General features: G+C 43.1%; 1 protein-coding gene across 3 annotated transcripts in view; it reads right to left on the bottom strand.

Annotated features, from left to right (window-relative positions):
- The window catches only part of LOC135198082 (START domain-containing protein 10-like), a 146,533-nt gene that overhangs the window by 45,938 nt on the left and 76,044 nt on the right, over window positions 1–24,551 (bottom strand). For all 3 annotated transcript variants that reach the window (XM_064225506.1, XM_064225505.1, XM_064225507.1), the window contains 3 exons: window positions 24,340–24,480; window positions 11,663–11,810; window positions 11,259–11,411 (listed from right to left, as the gene is read on the bottom strand). In XM_064225506.1, the coding sequence (XP_064081576.1) occupies window positions 11,259–11,411; window positions 11,663–11,810; window positions 24,340–24,480 (442 nt within the window). The remainder of the gene's footprint in view (window positions 1–11,258; window positions 11,412–11,662; window positions 11,811–24,339; window positions 24,481–24,551) is intronic.

Here is a 24,551-nt window from a genome sequence, read left to right as displayed (position 1 = left end):
ATTACTACAAAAATACTGAATAAATATTTTAAAGATCATTTTATTGTCTTTGCACAATGTGCAGACCTATGTTCCAGGTGGATCATGTTACCACAACTCAAATGGTTGCATCACACAGGCCATGCCCACCACAGATATCAGTGGATGCCTTTTGCTACAATAGCAATGCCGTAGTATTTATTTTATTTGATTTATTTTTTTTTTTTGCAGCATCGAGGGGTAAAAATAATCAAATAGGACTACGTATTCAGAATTTTCTGGTGCAATGCAAGAATATGAAAATGTAATGAAATTTAAAAAAAAAAATCCTGCTTTAACATTTGAACCTTGGTTTGATGAGACCTCTTTTTTCGAATACATCAGTACTAGGTGAATGAAAGCTTTAGAAAGGTTTTATCACTATTTTTCTGAAATCTGGGTACACATATTTTCTTAGTCTTGATATATACTAAACCAATTTCATTTCTATGAAACATTATGGCCTTATCTTAAAAAATCATGCTTTTGCACTGAAATAAGAGATAAATATGCTGCATGTTAATTGTCATTTAGTGAATTCTGATCAAAACCCTATGCAGTCTTTTCACATCGTTTCTGAGCATGGCTGTACAATAGGTAATCAACTGGGGGACATTGTCATATAGAAGCAATTATCCTGATGACACCTAGCAACAGGCAATTACTGATATCCTTCTCACCTACATGACTGCATCTTTATCTTTAGTCATTCTAGGACTTACTTTATAACCTTAAAAAAGAAAAGTCTCACTAAATGAGTACGCTATACCTTGTAATGCTTACCTATCAATATTTACCTGATTACTAAAAACTTTGCAGAACAATTATCATCAGAAATAAAGGCAGTAGATATTTTTATGAAAAACTTTTGAGTTTTATTACCATTACAGTTTTAAAGATTTAAAAAATTTCTAAAATATGAAAAATATATCAATCACTATATTTTCTTATAATTACCTACTTATGTAAATAGTCATGAAAGGATAAAGAATTTTCTTGAAATTCAGTCATTCTACAAGAAATAAAAAATTTTACTTGTTAAGATGAGAGAACAAGTAAAAATCTATGATGATACTCTGGTTTAATTTTTTTTTCATAAAAATAAAACTGCATACAGTGATATAGAATATTCCACTATAATAAAATCCATCTTCATCAAGAAGGCAATTACTGCTTGAAGTTGCAAGTGACAGCATGCACAGTAAACATAAAATCTCCCCCAAACCTCAAAAGAAACAATAAAAATTGTATAAGATCTTTACCTCAGAGGATTAAGAAAGCCCACAACAGGTTAAAATAATGACCATCATCTTGGCATGAGATAGGGTTTTCTGGGCTCAGCTCGTGTCGGCCTATGAAAGTATCCTTAATATCATTCTTTCTAGGTAAAACTAGCCTAAAATTACCAGAGAAAAACAAAATTAAGAAAATGTCAGTAAAACTGACTCGCTCACTCTTAAAAAGAAGTGTCGGTATGATAAAGGGGCGAGTGTGGAACACTACCACGAGCCAAACACCAATTAGAACTTCCTGTCAGAATCCCCCCAAGAGAGAGCTGATACCAACGGGCGATGCAGCCTCTACTACTACTACTAGAGGACGCCACGGACAGCAGCGCCCCTAGCGGACATCCTTAAATTTTAGCGCTTCATACAAGACGCATTTTTCCTTGTGTTGTGCTTTATCAGGATTTATCCTTATTTTCGAAGATGGAACGCTCTGCAATTGCCACGGCTAAGTTAAGTAACTCATAAGTAATATTTTACCACCTTTTTATCTTCCGGGTACCAGTATTTTCCTCTTAATAGGTCATATACGGTTCCCCGGTTGTCTCGTGGCGGCCATGCCGCCTCGTAAGAATTCCCGGTCCTCCATACTGGGACTTCTTATACTTATGAGCTTACGTTATCACATTCATTGTTTTACATCGAGTTTTAGCTAGTTCAGCCCTCCTACCATTCTCTTAGCTTGGTATTTAGGGCTATTATTTTTATTTTCCGGCCCAGCATCCCGGCTCTTGCTCTACATCGGCTATCGCTGGCTCCGAGTAGGCTCCTGTTTCTTGGAACAGTCTGCCTCCTCCTGGGCTTCTTTCTCTTTTACTAAAAGTGTCTCTTCCACCTTCGATGTAATTTTATTTACTTATTTAGGGTGTTAGGCTAGCCTAGGTGCTTGTTCCATGTATTGGTACAGCTTGGTCCACGTGGCCCTACCACGGTTGTGTTGCTCGCGGCCTAGGCCACTTGCGGTCACGTGTTCCATAGCACCTTACCCTGCCCCTTCCCTCCCTCTCTGATATAGGGAGGAGCTGGGGGACCCCTTGGTTGTTATGACAACCTCATCGCCTTCTCTCACTCTTTCGGAGGTGTCCAGGGGTCCTCCCAGCGGGGGGTATAGGGCGACCACTATGAGGTACCGGGTCTCCATGCGGGTAGTTGGTGAGGCGGGGAGGAGTAGGCCATCCCTCCCCCCCTTTTTCTCGCTCCCGCCGTGTTTCGCCGAGACCTTCCTCCTCCCCTCCCCAGTTGCTCAGCCACCTCCCTTACGATACGAAAGGAGCCTTCCGTCGCAGCCGGGGCACCTTTGGTTATAGGTTACTGGCTCCGCTAGCGGGCAGGGTGGGCACTACGAGTGGTCGGTTGCTTGCCTACTATATCCTTATATCTCTCCCCCGCTACCGGAAGGGAGCTTACCCTTACCTACGCACTCTGCTAGTAGACGGGCGGAGAGAAGTTGTTTTAGTTCTGTTATTTTAAGGATATATACCCTAATTATAATATAATTATAGATATTTTACAATGAATTGTGTGTTATTATTATTATTTTATCAACCATCCCCGCCATCTTCCGTCGTGGTTTCCATTACCACCACTCCTAGTTGGTTGATTCTTGTGCCTCCGCCATCGGCGGAGCCATAGCCTATCTTCCAACCTGGTTACCACACGTATTTTGGCGGGGCTCTGGTTTTATCTAACTTTATCGCTCCGGCACCAGCGGAGCATATGTTAGGCTGTAAGTGTTTACTTGGTACTCATGTACTTTTCCACTTACAGGCTACCAACTGCCAGGTCCCAGCTTGTAATGCGACGCTTTACGACCCCTGTGGACATGACGAGTGCAGGTCCCACGCCCCTTGTGCCACGTCCTTCAACGAGTTGATCGTCTGGCACCCTGAGGCCTGCGCTATATGCTACGACCTAGTCGGTCAGCTGGGAGATGGGGTAAGTCCATTATAGACTTACTTATGATTTTACTAACAACTTCTAGTCGTAAGTTTGTTAACCCCTTTCCACAATTGGCAGCTAATCTCACCTTTCTTTCAGGCTAGCGGTGTGAGGGAAGTCGCCCTCGCCACCCTGAAAGCATGGGTGGGCGGCTTTGGGAAAAACGCCGCCAAGGGCCAGCCCTACATTTTGGATAGGAAGCTGGCCATCCAGATCTTCCCCGCGGGCAAGTCGACGGGTTACGTCGACCCCTTGTCCGCTGCCCCACTGATAGCCTCCATTCAGCAAGACCTCCAGCAATCGTTTGGGGTCGTAGCCTCACAGGAGTCGGTTCCGGACGTCGCTGCCCTGGACCTTAACCTAGAGCCCATGGCGGTAGGTGGGGAGGATTTGTTGGTTGAGGTAGGTATGTCGGGCGCCCAAGGTCTTTCCTTGGGCGCTCCTGGATCTTCTCCTGTCCCCTCTTCTTCCGCTTCTTTCCAAGGCTTTGCGGGATCTGAGATCCCTATTCGCTCTCCCGCTCTCTCTGTACCTCCTAAGGAGAAGGGAAAGAGAGAACCGAAGACCTTATCTAAGTCGACTTCTAGGAAGTCGTCTTCGTCTTCTTCGGCTAGGAAGTCGTCGACTTCCTATGCCGATGCGGTGAAGGCAAAGCCGGGCTCTTCCCAATCGAAGAGCTCCAGAAGCAAGGCTTCGAAGGAGAAGGCTCGCACTCCCACCGAGTCACTGCCTTCTCCCGCCTCCGCTGCTTCCACTCCGGCTATGCCGGCAGGGGTAGCAAGCACCAGCACCTGCGATCCCTCTACTGTCTCAGCAGGGGTGATGGAACAGGTGGGCGTGCTGGTAGGCTCCCAAATTTCCGCACTGGGAACGCGGTTCGAGCAGATGTTTGCCCAATTGTCAAACAGTCTGTCTCAAACTGGACAGTCAATCCAGGATCTCTCTAATAGAATGAGAGAGAATGAGGACCGAGTAGCTGGGCTAGCTCAGGCTCCTCCCCCAGTCTCCCCTGCATCTAGCACGGGGATTCTTCAACTTCCACCTTATGACTCCTTGCCAGCTTTCTCTATGGATAACCCATGGAGAGTAGCTGCCTACGCTCCGTTCAAGGACGGAATGATTTCTATCCCGGAGTGTGGAACTCGAAGGATTGAGGACTTCGAGTTCTACCCTCCGGGTCTGTCGCAGCCTTTCATCGGGTATGCTAGGCTGACGCCAACGGCTCTCACGAGAGAAGACAAAATCTCTAAGGAGTCAGTTCTTTACAGTAGAGATCACGCCCAGCGGGAATGGGTTCACTGCCTTGAGGATTGGGAGTGTACTAACACTAGACTCCAGGCCTACAAGAGTCCCTTCACTATTTTCGCGACGGAAGAGGAGGTCTCTCTTCCGTTCGCCACGAAATTGGTGGAGAAGTCTCTTCAGGCAGTCCTCAAGGATGAGCCCATTCCACAGTTGAGGGAGGCGGAGTCTACTTCTCCTCTCTTCCCCGCCTTCGGAGAATTGTGGGAAAACCTGCCAGCTACATTCACGCTGGGTAAACTCAAGCCGGACTGCGCCATGGACCAGTTCGGTGAGAAGTTACCTAGGCTGCCGGATTCCCTAATCCAGGCAGAGTTCGATGCGCGAACTAGGTTTGGCAGGTCCCTCAATTCCCTCATCATTACAGAAATGGCTGCTCTTTCCTACGCTTCGGAACCGCTGTTCAAGATTCTGGCAAAATCTCAGTTTCAGACGGTTCTGACGGACGCTTTTGACTTCTTCCAGGCTAGGAGGAACTGCCGGAAGCATGTCCTACAAGAGTGCACAATCAGGCATGAGCCTAATAGACTCTTGGCTGCAAGCATGTGGGGAGCGGATCTCTTCCCAGAGTCCGCAGTGAACGAGGTCCACCACGAAGCTGCTAGACTCAACCAGAGCCTTAGAGCTAGGTGGGGTATTTCCTCAAAGAGGAAACAGGAATCCGTTCCCACTGCTGGCAAGAAACCAAAGAAGGCTGGTAAGAGGTTCCAGCCTTATAAAAAACTCCAACAACAGCAGCAATTTGTGCAGGCAGTCCCAGTTACCCAACAGGGACAACCTTCCACCTCTAAACAGAACCAACCTTTCCTCCTGGTGCCCCAGCAACCTCAACCATCCACTTCCTACGCTATCTCGCCGGCCTTCAACCCTGCCTATGAGGCTCAAGGCTACTCTCAACCGAGAGGTAGGGCGAGAGGTTACTTTCGTCAGCGTGGCGCAGGAAGGGGCACGAGGAGTAGGCAGTTCAGAGGAGGGCGTGGTGGCCAACCCGCCCATCAGCAATGAGGCTCCCCAGGTAGGAGGGAGGCTGTTCCTCTTCCGCCACAGGTGGGGGTTCAGCAATTGGGCACAGAGCATAGTGTCCAAAGGATTAGGCTGGAGTTGGATCAAAGATCCCCCTCCAATCAAATCATTTCATCAGGTACCGTCAAAGGAATTGATAGATTACGCGGAAGAACTCCTTCAGAAAGGAGCTATTGCGAGAGTCAAACATCTAAAATTTCAAGGGCGCTTATTCAGCGTGCCAAAGAAAGGCTCAACAAAAAGAAGGGTAATCTTAGACTTGTCAAAGCTAAACTCTTTCATTCGTTGCGACAAGTTCAAGATGCTTACCCTCTCGCAAGTAAGGACCTTACTTCCGCGTGGAGCCGTCACATGCTCCATCGATCTTACAGACGCATACTATCATATCCCTATAGCCAGGCACTTCCGCCCATTCCTAGGATTCAGGCTAGGGAATCAGACATTCTCATTCAAAGTGATGCCCTTCGGTCTGAATGTAGCCCCCAGGGTATTCACAAAGATAGCAGAAGTGGTTGTACAACAATTGAGAGCTCAGGGAATCATGGTAGCGGCATACCTCGACGATTGGTTGATCTGGGCACCAACAGTCGAGGAATGTCTCGAAGCTACCAAAAAGGTAGTTCACTTTCTGGAACATCTGGGGTTCCAGATAAACAAAACGAAATCCAGACTTACTCCGGAATCTCGTTTTCAGTGGCTAGGAATCCAATGGGATTTGTCTTCCCACAATCTATCAATTCCAGTGGCCAAAAGGAAGGAAATAGCAAAATCTGTCAGGCAATTCCTCAAATGCAAACAAACGTCAAGAAGAAACCAGGAGAGAATCCTAGGGTCTCTTCAGTTTGCTTCGGTAACAGATATCCTTCTGAAAGCAAGGCTGAAAGATATAAATCGAATTTGGCGGTCAAAAGCAAACTCCAAATATCGAGACAAGTTGTCAGTAATTCCACAGATCCTTCGCAATCAACTACGGCCTTGGTCAAAAGTAAAGAACTTAGCCAAGAAAGTACCCCTTCAATATCCCCTCCCAGTGCTAACCATTCACACGGATGCATCCCTGTCCGGGTGGGGGGGATACTCTCAGTTCAAACAGGTTCAGGGGACTTGGTCAGTTCAATTTCGCCAGCTCCACATAAACGTGTTGGAAGCAATGGCAGTATTTCTTACTCTGAAGAGACTGCTTCCCCCGAAGAAGTCTCATCTAAGGTTAGTTTTGGACAGTGCAGTGGTAGTTCATTGCATCAACAGAGGAGGGTCCAAATCCAAACATGTGAACCATGTCATGATAGCCATCTTTGCATTAGCAAACAAACACAAATGGCATCTGTCTGCCACTCACCTGGCAGGAGTAAGAAATGTGATAGCAGACGCTCTGTCCCGGTCAGTTCCTCTGGAATCAGAGTGGTCTCTGGACGTCGGGTCATTCCAGTGGGTAAGCCGAAGAGTCCCAGGTCTCCAAGTGGATCTCTTCGCCTCACAAGCGAACCACAAGCTCCCTTGCTATGTGGCCCCCAACCTGGACCCTCTGGCTTATGCCACGGACGCCCTGTCGTTAGATTGGAATCAGTGGAGGAGAATTTATGTCTTTCCTCCAGTGAATCTTCTCTTGAAAGTCCTAGACAAACTAAGGTCTTTCAAAGGGATAGTAGCTCTGATTGCACCGGACTGGCCCAAGAGCAACTGGTATCCTCTTCTCTTGGAATTGGGTCTCCGACCTCAACGGATCCCCAATCCCAAACTATCACAATCAGTACAAATGAGGACTGTGTTCGCTTCCTCAGGAACTCTCCAGACCCTAACTTTATGGACTTCATGAAGTTTGTGGCTAATAAAGATGCTGACATTGATCCACAGAATATTCTCTTCCTAGAATCAGATAAGAGAGAGTCAACCATTAGACAATACGACTCAGCTGTTAAAAAATTAGCATCTTTCTTGAGAGAATCGAACACTACAACCATGACAGTTAATTTGGCTATATCCTTTTTCAGATCCTTATTTGAAAAAGGTTTAGCTGCTAGCACGATTACCACTCATAAATCGGCTTTGAAGAAAATCTTTCAAGTAGGTTTTCAGATAGATTTGACTGAATCTTATTTCACATCTATCCCTAAAGCCTGTGCTAGACTTAGACCTTCCCAGAGGCCTACTACAGTTTCATGGTTCTTAAATGACGTCCTCAAACTAGCTTCAGATACTGACAACTCATCTTGTACATTCATAATGCTCCTGAGGAAGACATTATTCTTATTAAGCCTAGCCTCAGGAGCTAGAATTTCAGAACTGTCGGCTCTATCCAGGGATGCGGGTCATGTGGAATTCCTCCCATCAGGAGAAGTTCTACTTGCTCCGGATCGTAGCTTTTTAGCCAAAAATGAAGATCCCCTTGCAAGGTGGGCCCCTTGGAAGGTTATCCCACTTCCGCAGGATCCTTCTCTCTGCCCAGTATCAACTCTTAGAGCCTTTCTATCTCGTACTTCTTCTAGATCCTCAGGTGCTCTCTTCATGAGAGAAAAAGGTGGTACTTTATCAGTTAAAGGCATTAGACAGCAAATCCTTTACTTCATTAAACAAGCCAACCCTGAGTCATTCCCAAAAGCACATGATATCAGGGGAGTAGCCACCTCAATTAATTATTTCCAACATATGAACTTTGAGGATCTTAGAAAGTATACTGGATGGAAATCCCCGACAGTCTTTAAACGGCATTATTTAAAGTCCTTGGAATCTTTAAAGTTTTCAGCAGTAGCAGCGGGAAACATAGTTTCCCCTGATACTGTTTAGTAGTTGTAGTATAGATCCAGGTCTCCTTTCTACCTACATCAACCAACATGCCTCACCCTATCGTCAGGCTACTCAACATCATAGCCTTAGCCGTTGTATCATATAGTGGTTTGTCCCTTATTTTTTTGCTAGGGACATCCACATTTGTACTGATAATGTACTTCAGTGTACCTACCCTTATTTTTATGCTAGGGTAGGACACAATATGTCTGTATATATTCACCATTTTATGTTAATGATGAACTTCAGTCACAATGTGTTTGTATATATTTTGAAATATTTGTATTGATGATGGATTTCAGTGTACCTACCCTTATTTTTATGCTAGGGTAGGACACATGGGTGTATATATTTTGGAGTTTTGTATTTTGTTAAGTAAATCCCAAATTTTCCTTATTTTACATGCATCTTTGTAATTTACTTTAATTACCATTTAAGTACTTTAAGTTTGCTAACATTTTATTATTTTACTGTTAAAATAAGTTAGTTTAAGTGCTTAATTTGTATGCTGTAATTGATTTACTTATATTATATCCATCATTTTTAATTGTTTTTCATTTTTCCCTTTTCCATCTTGTCTGTTTCTCTGGTACTCTTTCATAGGCCGACACGAGCTGAGCCCAGAAAAGGGATTTTGACGAAGGAAAAATCTATTTCTGGGTGATTGGCTCGTGTCGCCCTATGAAAGTATCCTTAATATCATTCTTTCTAGGTAAAATTAGCCTAAAATTACCAGAGAAAAACAAAATTAAGAAAATGTCAGTAAAACTGACTCGCTCACTCTTAAAAAGAAGTGTCGGTATGATAAAGGGGCGAGTGTGGAACACTACCACGAGCCAAACACCAATTAGAACTTCCTGTCAGAATCCCCCCAAGAGAGAGCTGATACCAACGGGCGATGCAGCCTCTACTACTACTACTAGAGGACGCCACGGACAGCAGCGCCCCTAGCGGACATCCTTAAATAAAACAGTTAAATACATCTTGTCCTGCAAGGGGGGGAAAACAAACTATAAAAAAGGGGGGGTTTCATAGGGCGACACGAGCCAATCACCCAGAAATAGATTTTTCCTTCGTCAAAATCCCTTTATTTATGCCTACAAATGGTAAGTTGTGATTATGTATTTTTAAAATTAATAAACTTCAAATTTTTCTCACTAGATCTGCTTGACTGTAGGCCTATCACTTCCACTGTCTCATTCTCACATACCTCTTAAGAGCTTGACTGTAGGCCTTCACTTCCACTGTCTCATTCTCACATGCCTCTTAAGAACTTGAACACTTGATGTTAATTGTCATGATCACTTCCTTACAACAATCTTTAATGGCATCAATCAGTGCATCCCTAACCTCTGTCTGAATATCAATTCAATCATTATTTCAGTAGTATGATTATAAGTCCACCTGCTTTCACTCCACACCTCAATACGTACCAAATATATCCCTGGAATACAGTACTACTTAACTTTAGAGATGCATCTTTAGCCTAAAATTAAAAAGTTGAATGTAATTTGGTGTATACGTTTGAAAGGGTAAAAATTATGGGGCTAGGCTAAGGTAAGATACAAAACCATTTTTTACAAATTTAGTCCCACACTTTTGTAATGTAAAAAATGTAGTCAAAAATTGTCTAATCAATTATTTATTAATTCTGTTCATTCCATGTACACCCATTATTACTGAAAAATGGACTCAAAATATACAACTGGCATAGCTTAGGAAAAAATTTCTTTCTGAACGTTAATATTTGCAATGGCTACCTATAGTACAGTATTCGTTTATCTTTTGTCAGCTGACTACCTTTCCAATCAAGAACAATGTGTTAGGAAAAGAGTATTGTGAATAAATAAAATATTCACCATCTAATAACCAGCCACTATAAACATGAGATATATGATCATAAAAATCAACCAATAATAATATTCAGTCTTCAAAAACATTGCTCTTATCAAAGCTAGCAAATATTTTTTCATCTTCAGTATATAAAAGGCATCAATACTACGTATTTCAATCATTATCTGCAGTTTCAGTAAAGTCATCTGCATGATAATTTTCATATGATGCATCATCATCTGTACCATTTATAAACATGTAATCCTACAGTTCTTGAAAGATTTCACAATGATCTTGGTTGATATTTCGACATTTCACATCTTTTTCTCACCATTTATCATCCACTCATTCCATTTTTTCTCTAGCCTATCCTTAAATGGCTTGTTAATCAAAGCATCAAGTAGCCAATGGATATTGGTTATTTCAACTGAAATAGCTGCAATATCAGTTCGGTTTCACATGAACCTTTAACAGGACTCTTTTACTATGAGCTAAAAATATATCCATAGCAAGATGAGATTTCTGTTTTAGGAGGCTTCCAACCCTTATTTCCCCATCTTCTGAAGCCAATACTTACAACAAATATCACCCATCCAACTCTGCAGCTGGATAAGATGGACTATTTCTGAACTTCTTTGTTTGAAAATTACCTAGAGGTTCAATTTCACATCAGTCATGCAAACAGGAACTGCCTTAAACTGAATGTTTTCATGTCTTGTAGCTTTAAGAGGACTAACTTTGCACCAGCTTTATCAACTGTAGAGTAAACGACCATATCAAATGTTAAGGATGCATACTTATACTCTCTAATCTTGCTTTGAAAGTAAGCTTTTTCAACAACTTAGTCATCACATTTTATTATAGTATGTACATACATGGTACTTGCATTATCAAATTCATATCTTTCAATTTACCGGTTCATTTACTTGTTATTTTATATTACCAGCAAGTGGCTGAAATAAACAAACAAACAGTGCAAGAATTTCAGTTAGCACTGGGTATTTTCATTACAGACTTAAAACATGCTTCAGTAAGACACAAATAACTATCCATAAAAAATGTCATCTAGCTCACCTGTAAGATGGGAAAGACCACGGACAAAGCCTTTCTTAGGTGGATACTGATGGTGGAATACTGAATGATTTAAAACATACAGCTCTTTCCCAGTATCTAACCATGATCGCTGAAGGACAAAGTCACGATTTTTTATAGGAGCTGGACAAGAAACTGAAATGAAACAAAATTACTATATCAAACTGAAATGAAACAAAATTATATCATCTTGATTTTGTTGACCTAAAGGAGCTAGACCAAGAATATCTACCATGTAATAAGAGACTTTAAAAAAATTACAAAAATGAAAAATCAGGAATAAAAGAGTCATATTACTTCACCATGTAAAATATAGGCAGCACAAATCAAAATGACTGAATAGTGGGCATTTACTCCTCTCAGTAAATGGTGTGCAAGATACTTACTTGCATAGTAAGAAACATCATTATTTGGGTTTAGATATCCAACATCAATTGACTGAATCATGTGCTTGTCCCATATATGTCGGTAATGAGGATCATGGAGTACATCATACAAAACATTTGCATCAATATCGTTGTAAACAGTACAGACCTGTTAAAAAAAAACAAAAGATTTCACATTAAATTTTGACTGAAAAACTAAAAAAATTAATTGACTAAGATTTTTCCTTAGGTATTTCAATTCCTAAAATTCTTTATCACAGTTATTTTTTTTTTTTTTTTTTTTTTTTTTTGTTTTTTTTTTTTTTTTTTTTTTTTTTTTTTTTTTTTTTTTTTTTTTTTTTTTTTTTTTTTTTTTGTGGAGCAGATGCAGAGTGAGGGGAGGCATGAGAAATATCTTCCCTAGAATGCCAAATCCTGACCCAACCAACCCATTACCTTCTTAACCTAACAAAGGATGCTGTGCCCTGACCTGGCCAGTGGGGATCTGACTCCTTGGATCCCCCCCCCCCCCCCCCCCCCCCCCCCCCCCCCAAAGGAATACTGAATATACGTACCTGTCTCCCTACTCTGCATGCTACCTTGTTTTAATGCATTTATATCTTCCTTATTCATAACTTCATTCTTAAGAAACACTTAGTTGAAGATTATTCATTTAATTGTTTAAATCATTATGTATGTTTCATAAAAATTAAGACTTAATTTTTGGAAACAGTTTTCAGGTAGTAACTTGAATTCCTGTGTTTGAGAACATGGTTCCTGGGTCACCTGACAATGCACAGTTAGTAGCCTTCTATCTCAATATGAAAATATATATGTAACCAATATTTCCTGATCTTGTAATGTGCCAAATCCTCAATAGCATGGCCTTCAACAGTCTTGAGTCTGAATTTCCTTGCTTTGGGGTACTCTCAAGCACATTTTTATTTACTTTTGTTACCATTACTGATTTATTTCTTCAGCATTTACTTATCCTCTTGTTTGTTGTTAAAATATGCTACGTATAAGTATTATATATTGTTACCTGTTTATAATATCAAAATGTATTTAGTCAGATACATATTAATCAATTTCTACTTCATACTTCTTTATTCCTCAGTTGGACTTTTACTTTGTAGAATGGGAGGAGACCTTAAGAGCAGTAGCATTGAATGTAATTGTTTTTTCTACAGCATCTGATTTGTATAAGGTCTTCTCTAAGTCTCTTATAACCTTTTTATCAGTATATAGCTGGTACTTTTGGTTTCCTTGGATTATTTAAAGATATTCTATCACAGTAGTTTTATTTCCTCTGAGATTTGGACCCTCACTCTGGCGGCAATTAACTTAGAAGGTTACAAAATGTGAATGAATCACAATACACATTACACAACTAGATACAGCAGCTGGGTGGTTTCTAGTTGGCAGGTTGATTATTGCAGTGAACTTTCTTGGGCGCCCCTCCAGCCAACACCATCGAACTAGCTCTATTGCTCTTGCTGAGAAAGGACAAATCCTTTCCCAACAGGGCCAGAAACTTCTTCAAGCTTTCAGAGTATGCTATCAATGCTACAGGTGTCTTGACCTGTAACCTTCCTTCAGGACAATTACTATGCAAGGTTCTGCCCTTTTTCCTTCCATTTCTCCCAGAAGAGGTGTAGTTTGGCTCATACGAGAGTTCGGAGAACAAAATTCTTATTTACAGGATGAAAACTTGCTGATGACTTCTTAATCACCCAAGAGATGAAGCGGCCACCAACCCGAGATCTTGAGAAGGATCTGTCTGATGCCATGGAAGGGGCATGTCTGCAGAGGATTAACAGAACTAGGGACAAAAGCAGATAATTCTTAAGTCCATCTAGATGACTGGGATAAGAGGTCATGTATGCTCCTCTTTTGAAGAGCAGACAAAATCCCCAGGACTGAAGCCTGCAGGAAGAAATGGTGTTGTGTTGATCTAATGGGATAAAAGAATAGCCGACTTCTAAGGGGTTACTTCCTTTCAGGTGTAAGAAGACCATAGTTCCCTCTTCTTCAAGACTCCCATTTTATAAAGGAAAGCCCACTCCTGGGAACCATCCCTGACTCCTTCATCAACACACGAAAGCACTCCTAACCAGTTACTAGCACTACTATCTGGTACCACAGGACAGTCCTTAATCTTTCACGCCAAAATGCCCTCAGCCCAGTCAAAAAAAAGATATTGTTATGATACAATAAAGTTTCATACATACTTACCTGGCAGATATATACGATTGAAGACCCACCCAGCCTCCCCGCAGGAGACAGGTGGAAGAGAGAATCTGATTAGAAAACGGGAATGGTTCCTAGTCATGCCACCCTGAGCAGGGCGGTAGATCACCTGACCTACCTGTAGCGAGTGCCGCGAAATTTGAATTTCTGTTGGGGTCGACGGAGTCGATAGCTATGTATATATCTGCCAGGTAAGTATGTATGAAACTTTATTGTATCATAACAATATCATTTTCATACACTCCACTTACCTGTCAGATATATACATAGCTGATTGACACCCTTTGGTGGAGGGCAAGAGACAGTTAACTACTGACTAGACAGGTAAACAACATATGTTGTAGGTATTTATAGACCTTGGTTCCTACTTTATTAGGTGGAAGACTTCGTGGCTACTGCCCAGGAGTCTGCTTCACCTCAAGAGCCTTAGCGAGATAGGGATCTGCGGCCAAGAGTTCTTGTGGGTCTGTCGATGGGGTTTCATCCGCTTACTCAGCAGAGCCTAACTGGCATTTGTCAATGGGTGCTAATCCGCTTATATGACAACACGCCTTCTTTAAGGAGCACACAACCGATCCCGATCACCCGATCCTAACCCGTGTTAGTTCTAAGATTGCCAAGAGTCATCCCCGAACTCTTAGCAAACAACCAAAAACTCGATAATCACACACCAAAGTACAAAAAAAAAAATTTTGTACCCCTCTAAAAGTCAGTTGTCACTCTCGATCTCCTAGTGAAGAGAAGTGAAGGCCGCCTGTGCGGCATCTGACACTTCCATGCACAGGAAATACAAGAACACATCCGACAAGAGGGTTACGTACACATATTTAAGGATCGGTGCTCTCTCCTTTACCCAGAACCGTCTGTGCTGACACAAACGGACCTAGAGAATAACATTTCTCATGCGTAACTCGCACATCTTTTAAGTAATGAGATGCAAATACTGAGTTGCATCTCCAATAAGTTGCACCCAAAATATTTTTAAGTGAGATATTCCTTTGGAACGCAATAGACGTCGCGATTGCCCTTACTTCATGAGCTCTTACTCTTAATAGATTAAAAGTGTCATCTGGGCAGTTCTTATGAGCCTCGGTAATGACACTTCTAACAAAGAAGGCCAAGGCATTTTTAGACATTGGTCTCTTGGGGTCCTTTACTGAGCACCATAGACCGTGTTGCGAACCCCCCAACCGCTTCTTTCTGTCCAGATAGAATTTCAGTGCTCTAACTGGACAAAGGGATCTTTCTGTTTCTCTGCCCACTAGACTAGTAAGTCCTTTTACCTCGAAGCTCCTGGGCCAGGGATTCGAAAGGTTCTCATTTTTGGCAAGAAAGAGAGTCTGGAATGAACAAATCGCAGAGTCTCCTTTGAAGCCAACTCGTGACTCAAGGGCATGCAACTCGCTGACCCTTTTTGCCATAGCAAGAGATAGCAGAAATAAACACTTTCTAGTGATATCCCGAAATTAAGCCATATGCGGTGGTTCGAACTTCTTGGAGGACAGAAATTTCAGGACCACATCCAAGTTCCAGCTTGGAACCCTAGGTTCTACTGACTTCGATGTTTCAAAGGAACGAATTAGATCGTGCAAATCTTTATCATTCGTCAAATCTAATCCCCTGTTTCTGAAGACTGCTGAAAGCATACTTCTGTACCCCTTAATAGTTGGTACAGAGAGATGAGACTTTTCCCTCAGGAAAAGAAGGAAATCTGCAATTTCGGTCACAGAGGTATTGGAAGAGGACAGCTTCTTCGACCTGCACCAGTTTCTGAAAACTTCCCACTTCGATTGGTACACTCGCCTAGTAGATGATCTGCGGGCTCTGGCAATTGCACTTGCCGCCTTGCGAGAAAACCCTCTCGCTCTGACAAGTCTTTCGATAGTCAAAAGGCAGTCAGAGCAAGAGCGGGTAGATTTTGATGGTACCTCTCAAAGTGGGGTTGTTTGAGCAGATCTATCCTGTTTGGAAGAGATCTGGGGAAGTCCACTGTCCACTCCATTACCTCCGTGAACCAAATTCGGGATGGCCAATATGGGGCTATCAGAGTCATCTTGGTTCCCTTCGAGGCCACAAACTTTCTGACTACTTCCCCCAGTATCTTGAATGGGGGAAAAGCATACACATCTAGCCCTGACCAGTCCAGAAGAGCGGCTATTGCATAAGCCCTGGGATCTTCTACTAGGGCGCAAAATGTGTCTATCCTTTTGGAGAGAAACGTGGCGAATAGATCTACTTGAGGTTTCCCCCAAAGATACCAAAGGCTCTGACAGACTTCCGAGTGGAGGGTCCATTCTGTAAGAAGGACCTGGAACCTCCTGCTCAGTCTGTCCGCTCTCACGTTCCTCTCCCCTTGGACAAATCTTGTTCGGAGAACTACATTCCTTTGATTCGCCCAAATCAGCAGATCTCTTGCTAGTTCGTATAGGGCGAGAGAGTGAGTTCCTCCTTGTTTTTTGACATAAGCCAGAGCGGTAGTATTGTCGGAGTTTATCTGTACCACTTTGTCTCTGACTATGTGCTCGAAGCTCTTTAGCGCAAGGTGAATTGCTAATAGCTCCTTGCAATTTATGTGCCATGACACCTGTTCTTCCGACCAGGTGCCTGACACTTCTTTGGATCCTAAGGTCGCACCCCAACCTGTCTCCGACGCGTCTGAGAACAATGTCAGGTTTGGGTTTCGTACTTCCAAGGATACTCCTTTGTTCTCTTCTAAGGGGATCAACCACCACCTTAATTGATATTTTATTTCTGATGAGATTGGAAACGTGTTCGAGAGCTGTCCTGTCTTCCAACTCCAACTGCTTCTTAGGAAGAACTGAAACGGACGGAGATGTAGTCTTCCTAGAGGAAAGAACTGTTCGAGCGAGGAAAGGGTCCCCAGAAGGCTCAACCATTCCCTCGCTGAAGTGCGCTCTTTCTCTAAGAAGTTCAATACTGTGGAACAGCCTTTCCTTATTCTCTCTTGAGAAGGAAATACTCGAAAACCCCGAGAATCCATCTGAATCCCCAGATAGACTACGTTCTGGCTGGGCACCATCTGAGATTTCTCGAGGTTCACGATCAATCCTAATACTTTCGTCAATTCCAGGATTGTTGACAGATCCTCCAAACACTGCTTTTGAGACCTGGCCCTGATGAGCCAGTCGTCCAGGTATAGGGAGACGTTTATCCCTTTCATGTGTAGGTGTCTTGACACATTTTTCATCAAGTCTGTAAAGACTTGGGGAGCCGTAGATAGGCCGAAACACAGGGCCCTGAACTGATAGATCCTTCCCTCGCCTGAACTGATAGATCCTTCCCTCGAACATGAAATGAAGGTACTTCCTCGACGAATGGTGAATCGGGACGTGGAAATATGCGTCTTGAAGATCTAGGGACGCCATCCAATCTCCTTGACGGAGTGCTGCAAGGACTGAAGCAGATGTTTCCATGCTGAACTTCTGTTGTTCTACGAATTTGTTCAGCGCACTTACATCCAGTACTGGTCTCCATCCCCCCCGAGGCTTTCGCTACGAGAAACAAACGATTGTAAAACCCCGGGGAGCTGTGATCCAGTACCAGTTCTATTGCTCTTTTGTCCCACATCTGTTCCACCATTTGACGAAGAGTATCCATCAGAACAGGGTCCCTGTATCTGGCGGACAGTTCCCTCGGTGATGTTGTCAAGGGGGGCCTGTCCTTGAATGGGATATAATAACCCTTCCTGATTATCGACATCGACCAAGGATCGGATCCTATGTCTTCCCATGCTCCCGCAAAGAACTGTAACCTGGCTCCTACAGGTGTCTGGAGGAAAGATTTCTCATTTTCCCTTCTTAAAGGGACGGAAGGAAGATCTTCCCCTTCTCTCCGTTGTCTTCCTTCTGGCGATGGATCTAGCCTGAGGGCCTCCTCGAAAGGGCTGCTGCTGCTGAGCTGGCCTAGTGGCTTTCTTTTCCTCACTGGCCACAGGTCTATTCTTCCTTGAGGATTGTCTGAAGATCTTGAGTGGCCTTCTCAGTTAGTGAATGAGCAATGTCTCTCACCAACTGAGAAGGAAATAAATGTTCTGAGAGAGGCGCAAACAATAAAGCGGATCTCTGCGAAGGAGAGACGGCCTTAGTGAGAAAAGCACTGTGAACCGCCCTCTTCTTTAGTATTCCCGCACCAAAGAGGGAGCATACTTCCGCCGATCCATCTTGAACAGCCTTATCAATGCATTTAAGGATGCTATGTAAGGTTTCTGGATTTAGTTGTTCCTTTTCATGGGACTTCTTAGCAAGAACCCCAAGGGACCAATCCAGGAAGTTAAATACTTCTAAAGTGTGGAAAAGTCCCTTGAGGAGATGGTCCATTTCCGAAAGACCCCATGTTGCTTTAGCCGAATTTAAGGCGTGTCTCCTCGAGGAGTCTACGAGACTCGAGAAGTCTGACTCAGCTGAAACTGGCAGAGACAATCCCATATTCTCTCCCGTTTCATACCATATGCCTCTTCTACCTGTTAGTTTAGCAGGAGGCATGCAAAAGACTGTCCTTCCTAACTCCTTCTTTGTCTTGATCCAGGAGTCAAGAGATTGTAGGGCCCTCTTCATGGATATGGCCGGCTTCATTTTCAGGAAGGATGAAGACTTGTGTGCTTTCGTGCTTGAAAAAAGAGAGCGCGGAGAAGGAGGAGCGGCTGGAGTCAAGGCATCTCCATACTCTTCTAAGAGAAGAGAAGAAAGAACTTTATAATTTGAAAGTCCTTCTTTGTTAGTGATTTCGTCCTCCGAGACGTCTTCTAAATTAATAGGCTTGGAAGGAGAAGGCTCCCTTTTCTCATCTGTCTCCTCCCTTGATCTCTTCCTTTCCGAAGAAGAAGCACTTCTAATAGGAGAGGGACTAAGAGTAACTCTCTCTCTGCGTCTATCATTAGGAGAGTCATGAATAATAGTTTTACGCCTGGAAGACTCCGGTCGGATATCAGGCTCTTCATGTGGAGAATGCGCCTGGTGCTTAGCAGGAGTATCTCGCTCAGAATACTCCTGGCGCCTGGGAGGAGTATCGTGTTTGGAACACTCCTGGCGCCTGGCAGGAGTATCGTGTTTGGAACCCTCCTGGCGCCTGGCAGGCGCAACACGCTTCGAATACTCCTGGCATCTGGTAGGCGCATCGCGCTCCGAATACTCCTGGCACCTGGTAGGAGTATAAAGTTCAGAAAACTCCTGGCGCCTGGGAGGAGTATCAAGATCAGAGTACTCCTGGCGCCTGGCAGGCGTATCTCTTTCCGAATACTCCTGGCATTTGGAAGGCGCATCTAGTTCCGAATACTCCTGGAGTTTGGTAGGAGTATCGAACATGGTAGGCGCATTTCGTTTGGCAAGTATATTGCGCTTAGCAGGCACTCTACTCCTATCAGGAGCTCCCTCTTCTCCAGTTGGATCTTGTTGCTTGGTTGAAGTTCTAGTCCTTGAACGATCTACAGGAAACTCAGGCTCTTTGCGCCTACTTGGCGCCCGACTCCTAGCTGGCGTCAGACGCTTGGCAGAAGTTACTTCCTTTTCCACTTCTCTCCTGTCTAACGCTCCGCTCCCCCCAGAGATGGTCGCCTGTGCGACACCTCCCCCGGAAGGCTCGTTGCGCCTGACAGGAGATCGGTATTTGGATCTCTTAATCGGAAGCCTATCATCCTTTTTACGAGTAGGCTCTTTAAAAAGTACTCCTACCAAAGACGCTAATTGTTCCTGCATATTCATCAAAATTTTCCTGGTCGAGGACTCATTCGAATCAGGAGAGGGAGATCTGGAAGGCGCTCGAGGATTGATTGATTGATTGAGAGTTATCTGGCGTCACAAAGGCGCTCAAGGATCTCTTACAGTCCAAGGATCTAACTCCTTTCTAGCCTTCTTTATTACTGAAGGCGCATCTTCTTCAGAGAAGCACTCGGGGCTAGAATTGAGCTCAGGTTCTTTCCAATTCCTCTTCAGCGGACGGGAAAGCTTCGACTCCTTCCATCCTCTTCTCGGAGAAGGCGAACTAGATGACGAAAAGCACTCTCGTAGGACGCTTTTCCTATAGCTGTCCCTGGCAGTCTGAGATGTAATAGATTCTGCTGAAGGGACGCCTGATCGTTGGGGATTCTCCACAACCTCCGTAAGGCTTTCGACTTTCCTTCTCCTCTGGGCCAGGGAGCTTGGCGGTCTAGACCTGGGAGCGTCGCAGAGACGACCAGACGCCCCCTCCAACACACTGGGGACACTAAAATCACTTGAGAAACCACATTCACTTCTCTTACCTTCCAATACTGCCCTTTTTTCCTGCATTTTCTGAAGGGAAGCTCTGAGTTCCGCCATTTCTGAGGCAGAATCAGAGGGGTTAACAACTTGTGAACGGGCTGAAATAGAATGGGCATAATTATCAGAAGAAGCTACAGAACTAGATAGAAGTTCACGAGATCTAGACATTTTGCGGCTTTTGTAAGCCGCCTTCCTCTCTCTATCTTTCTCTAACTTCTTCAAGTAAGAAGTTAAATTCTTCCATTCTTGCGCACTCAGTTTCTCACACTCGTTACACGTACATATTCTCAATCGGGCATTCAACCATTCTACAACCACTGCATGCAGTGTGAGGATCTACCGAAGCTTTCGGAATCCTCACCTTACAGCCCTCATTCACACACACTCTGAAACTAACACTAGAGTCAGACATATTCACGAAAATCCAAAGCCAAGTCCAAAAAACAGTCCACGATAGCGAATGCCAAACAACGATCCAAGTATGTCACCAAAAATCAGTCGAAAGATGATCAAAAGCGTTGTGAAAAAAGAATTCCAGTCAGTAGGAAGTAACAACAATGTTGATACCACCGGCGACAGAGAGAATCTGATTAGAAAACGGGAATGGTTCCTAGTCCTGCCACCCAGAGCAGGGCGGTAGATCACCTGACCTACCTGTAGCGAGTGCCGCGAAATTTGAATTTCTGTCGGGGACGACGGAGTCAATAGCTATGTATATATCTGACAGGTAAGTTGAATGTATGAAACTTAACACTTCAAATGCTTTAAATAAGTTTTTAAGCAGGTGGACTTAGTCCGCCGTACTAAACATGACCTTTGAAGAAGAAAAGGCAGAATTACATGGAGTCGATCAACCTGGAGAAGTTGCCCTGGGAGGAGGCAAATACTTCCAGAGAGGACACTTCTTCCGTCACATATAAGAGATGTACTTTCTCTTAGATAAACTAGAGGAGGAAAACTGAAGGATCTTCTTGTTTCCTCTTCTCTGCTAACCATCCATCAATCTCACTGAATGCTTTCTTCGATGAAGAAGATTGAACTAACTTGGGGAGCCTCAAAGAACTATCAGTCTGTGACTATCAGAAAAATTGAACCGGGTGAAGACGAGGCTACTGGTGAGAAAAACACTGGGAAGGTAACCAAAAGATACCTTACCAGAGATGCATATGCTGAAGGTTTTGAATCCTGAAAAAAATTATCATCTTCCTCATTAGACAATACCAGAGAGAAGGCCAAGTCAGGTGGATGGGGAGTCGACAGTCTTTTCTTAAGAAGGTTCAAAATACTGTCTAATTTAGACTGAATAGGATCCACATTCAAAGGATTATGAACACTAACAAGAGGAACAGACTGTGCTTGGTGATCACTTGAAGAAGCAATAATCTTGGCCAACCGTGGGCACTCAGGTGCCACTGGGCACTTTGGTGCCAGCTGAATCTCAGGTTCCACTGGGCGATCAACTATACAAAAACCTATGGGCACCTCAGGCAATTAGGAGTCTCAGAGCATTTGCAAGAAACTGGGCATCCAGATGCTGAAGAATGAACGGAGGCTAACGGGTGCTTATACTTCTTGGGGCGTTTTGATGAAAGCAGGCACTTGACAGCCACAGGAGTCTTGGGCATTACAGGAGGCTCAGAATACAAAGGAAACTTTGAAGAAGACTTCTTAGAATACTTAGGAGCCAAACTTTGACTCTCCGACAAAGGGGGCTCAAAAGAAAATTGCTCTGGACTATCCCAATGACTGCATGGCTGTCCCAGTGACTGCTTCTCAAAGGTTCCTTAAACTTCTTGACAGGTACTTGAGGTGAACACGATGCAGCCACTGCATGGCTCTTTGGAGGGCGCGATTCGTCCAGAAAATGCCATTGGCACCTGGGACTGGAATTATCAGAACTTGACGAAAGTCTGTGAACATCCAGAGTTACACCTTTCCAACAGTGTTTAGCCACAACCTGGGAATCAGCAACAGGTTCAGCTGAGGGGGCAACTACCTGCAGGCAGACCCCACCGACCTCCCTTAGGCTACCAGTTTGACTTCTTCCATGGTTAAGGGAGTCTGCCATCAACCTTTGCCCAGGAGAATCAGCAGGCCAGGTAGCACCTCCTTCACCAACACTTCACTAGCATTGGGCGCTAATGGGCACTTTGAATCACCTTTACTGTCCGTTAGGACTTCCACTGACGAAGCTATTAGAGCAACAGACTCTATGACTATCTCAAATCTCTTATCGATTTTCAACTTGAGGCTGGTTATGGGTTCAGGTTCAGTGGCAGTGAAACCAGCAGCAGGAACGGGTTGCGCATTTGGAGAATTTGGATCAAGATTCAGAGAAAAATCAGGCACATTAGGATCGACCTCATTAGCAATATCAATATCAAAAGCAGATCCCTGGCTAGCTTAAAGACTTGCTAATTTTCCTAGCAGTCACCCTCCTCTTCTAATCCCTAGCCAGTTTGTTCAAATCTGCACTCAATGTCTTCCACTTCATACCGTCCCAATCAGAACATTCTTACCTGTACAAATTGTGCAAATGGTATGAGAATCATAAGATTCTTTGATCAAATGAGCATTGAAACCTTTGCTGCAATACATGAAGCTCGTTAAACTAGAGTTTGACATTCCTAAGAAGTCAACTAACAGTTGCAATAAAAAAATAGTCTTAATTGGTCAATCACTACTATAATCCTAATTCTATCTAATCAAGCTGCAAGGCTAACAGAATGAGTATACTTCACCAAAATGATGAACAAATATAATTGGAATGATAGCAAACCAAACCAAGTTGCTGCTGATAGCTGAAGTACAACCATCAGCCAGCAGAAAGAAACTGAACTCTTTGCCAAGTTGTTCCTCTGTTTCCCTGAAAGTGGGCAGGGTCTTAGTTACCTACCCCAAAACAAACTCGCGTGACCAGCAAATTTCAAAGTTTTGGCTGCTGTGTGAGTGAAACTAAAGCAATATAATTATTGGGTAAGTTACTTAAATAAAAAAAGTATTTTTTATGTGATTAGTGGAAAGAATACGTATACTGTATAAGCAAGCAAGCAAATGCATGAGAAGTACCAAGTGAAGCAGAAGATACTGTCCCATGTGTAAGTGATCTTGTAAGGCATTTGACAGGGAATTAATGGGCATTAGAAAAGCAATGCACTAGAAGGACTCATCAACCTAATAATCTTGCTTTGCCATAAAACAAGATCTACTGTGATGACAGTATATCAGACAAATTTGAAATTTTGTTGTCCATCAAGGATCACTACTGAGTCCCTTGCTGATTATCTTAGTAATGGAGGCAACTGAAAAGACTGCAGAGAAGGAGCCCCTGGGAACTATTTGCAGATGACTTAATGATAACACTAGAATCAGCGGAACATTTTCTATGGCTTAATGATAACAATGGAATCAGCGGAAGACATTCTAGAAATGTTCAAAAGATGGAAGACAAGAATGGAAAGGAGAGAGGTGAAAGTTAATGTATTCTAAATTGAAAGGAACTGCAAATTACAATTGGAGAGATCTTTGATCCCAAACTATTGACAAGCATATGGGGAGGAGAGGGAGGATGAGCACCATGTAGAGGGGAAGGGGCAGACAACATCATTAGGGACATTACACTGTGTACTGAGAGGGAATTAAGAGAATGTGTAGCATCAGCCTAAATGAAGTGGAAGGAGATTGTAAAACTACCATTATTTGATCAGAGACAATTCATAATTTTCACATGGGAAATTCACTGAAAAAATGTAAGCATGACAAAAACTACTGAACTACAAATGGCATGCCACAATTATGTACAAACTACACAATATATGTATGTACTAAAATAAAAGAAAGAAAATATACTTTATGCACAAAATAGTCAGCAGTATGATAACAAGTGGGAGAAAATAACCATGAGTGTAATCATTAAGCAGCAACAAAACAGCAGGAAGGAGGAAGGGCATAAGACCATGGCACCAAACAATTAAGCAATGAAGATTTATTTAGAGTAATAAGCACAAGAGATGTGGGGTTCTCTCACTTTAAGAGGACCTCTCAGTCTCTATGTTAGCAAGATCCTCATATTTTTGGGTGGGTGTACAGATACCCATTTTGAACTAAAGCACAATTATTTTTGTTTTGTTTATTTGTTATTCTTGTATGCTCATTGTAAAAATATATCTTAACATTGTCAAATTCCCATACCTTAATCATGTGAAATGTGGTGTCTCTCATTGGCCTTGTCCAAACTTTTGTAGGAAGCTGGTTGAAAGCCAGATTCCAGCCATCATGACAATCACACAGCTGCTTTAGTCGCTCAAAATCACGGTCATCTGCTACTCTAACCTGCAAAACCAACAAAGAAGTAAAAACAGGAAAAGGCAGGTCTGTACCTAGATCCCAACATTATCTTCAAC

This window comes from Macrobrachium nipponense, chromosome 21 (genome assembly GCF_015104395.2).
Source record: "Macrobrachium nipponense isolate FS-2020 chromosome 21, ASM1510439v2, whole genome shotgun sequence".
In the NCBI taxonomy this organism is placed as follows: Eukaryota; Metazoa; Arthropoda; class Malacostraca; order Decapoda; family Palaemonidae; genus Macrobrachium; species Macrobrachium nipponense.
This window is presented reverse-complemented; position numbering and strand designations above follow the sequence as displayed.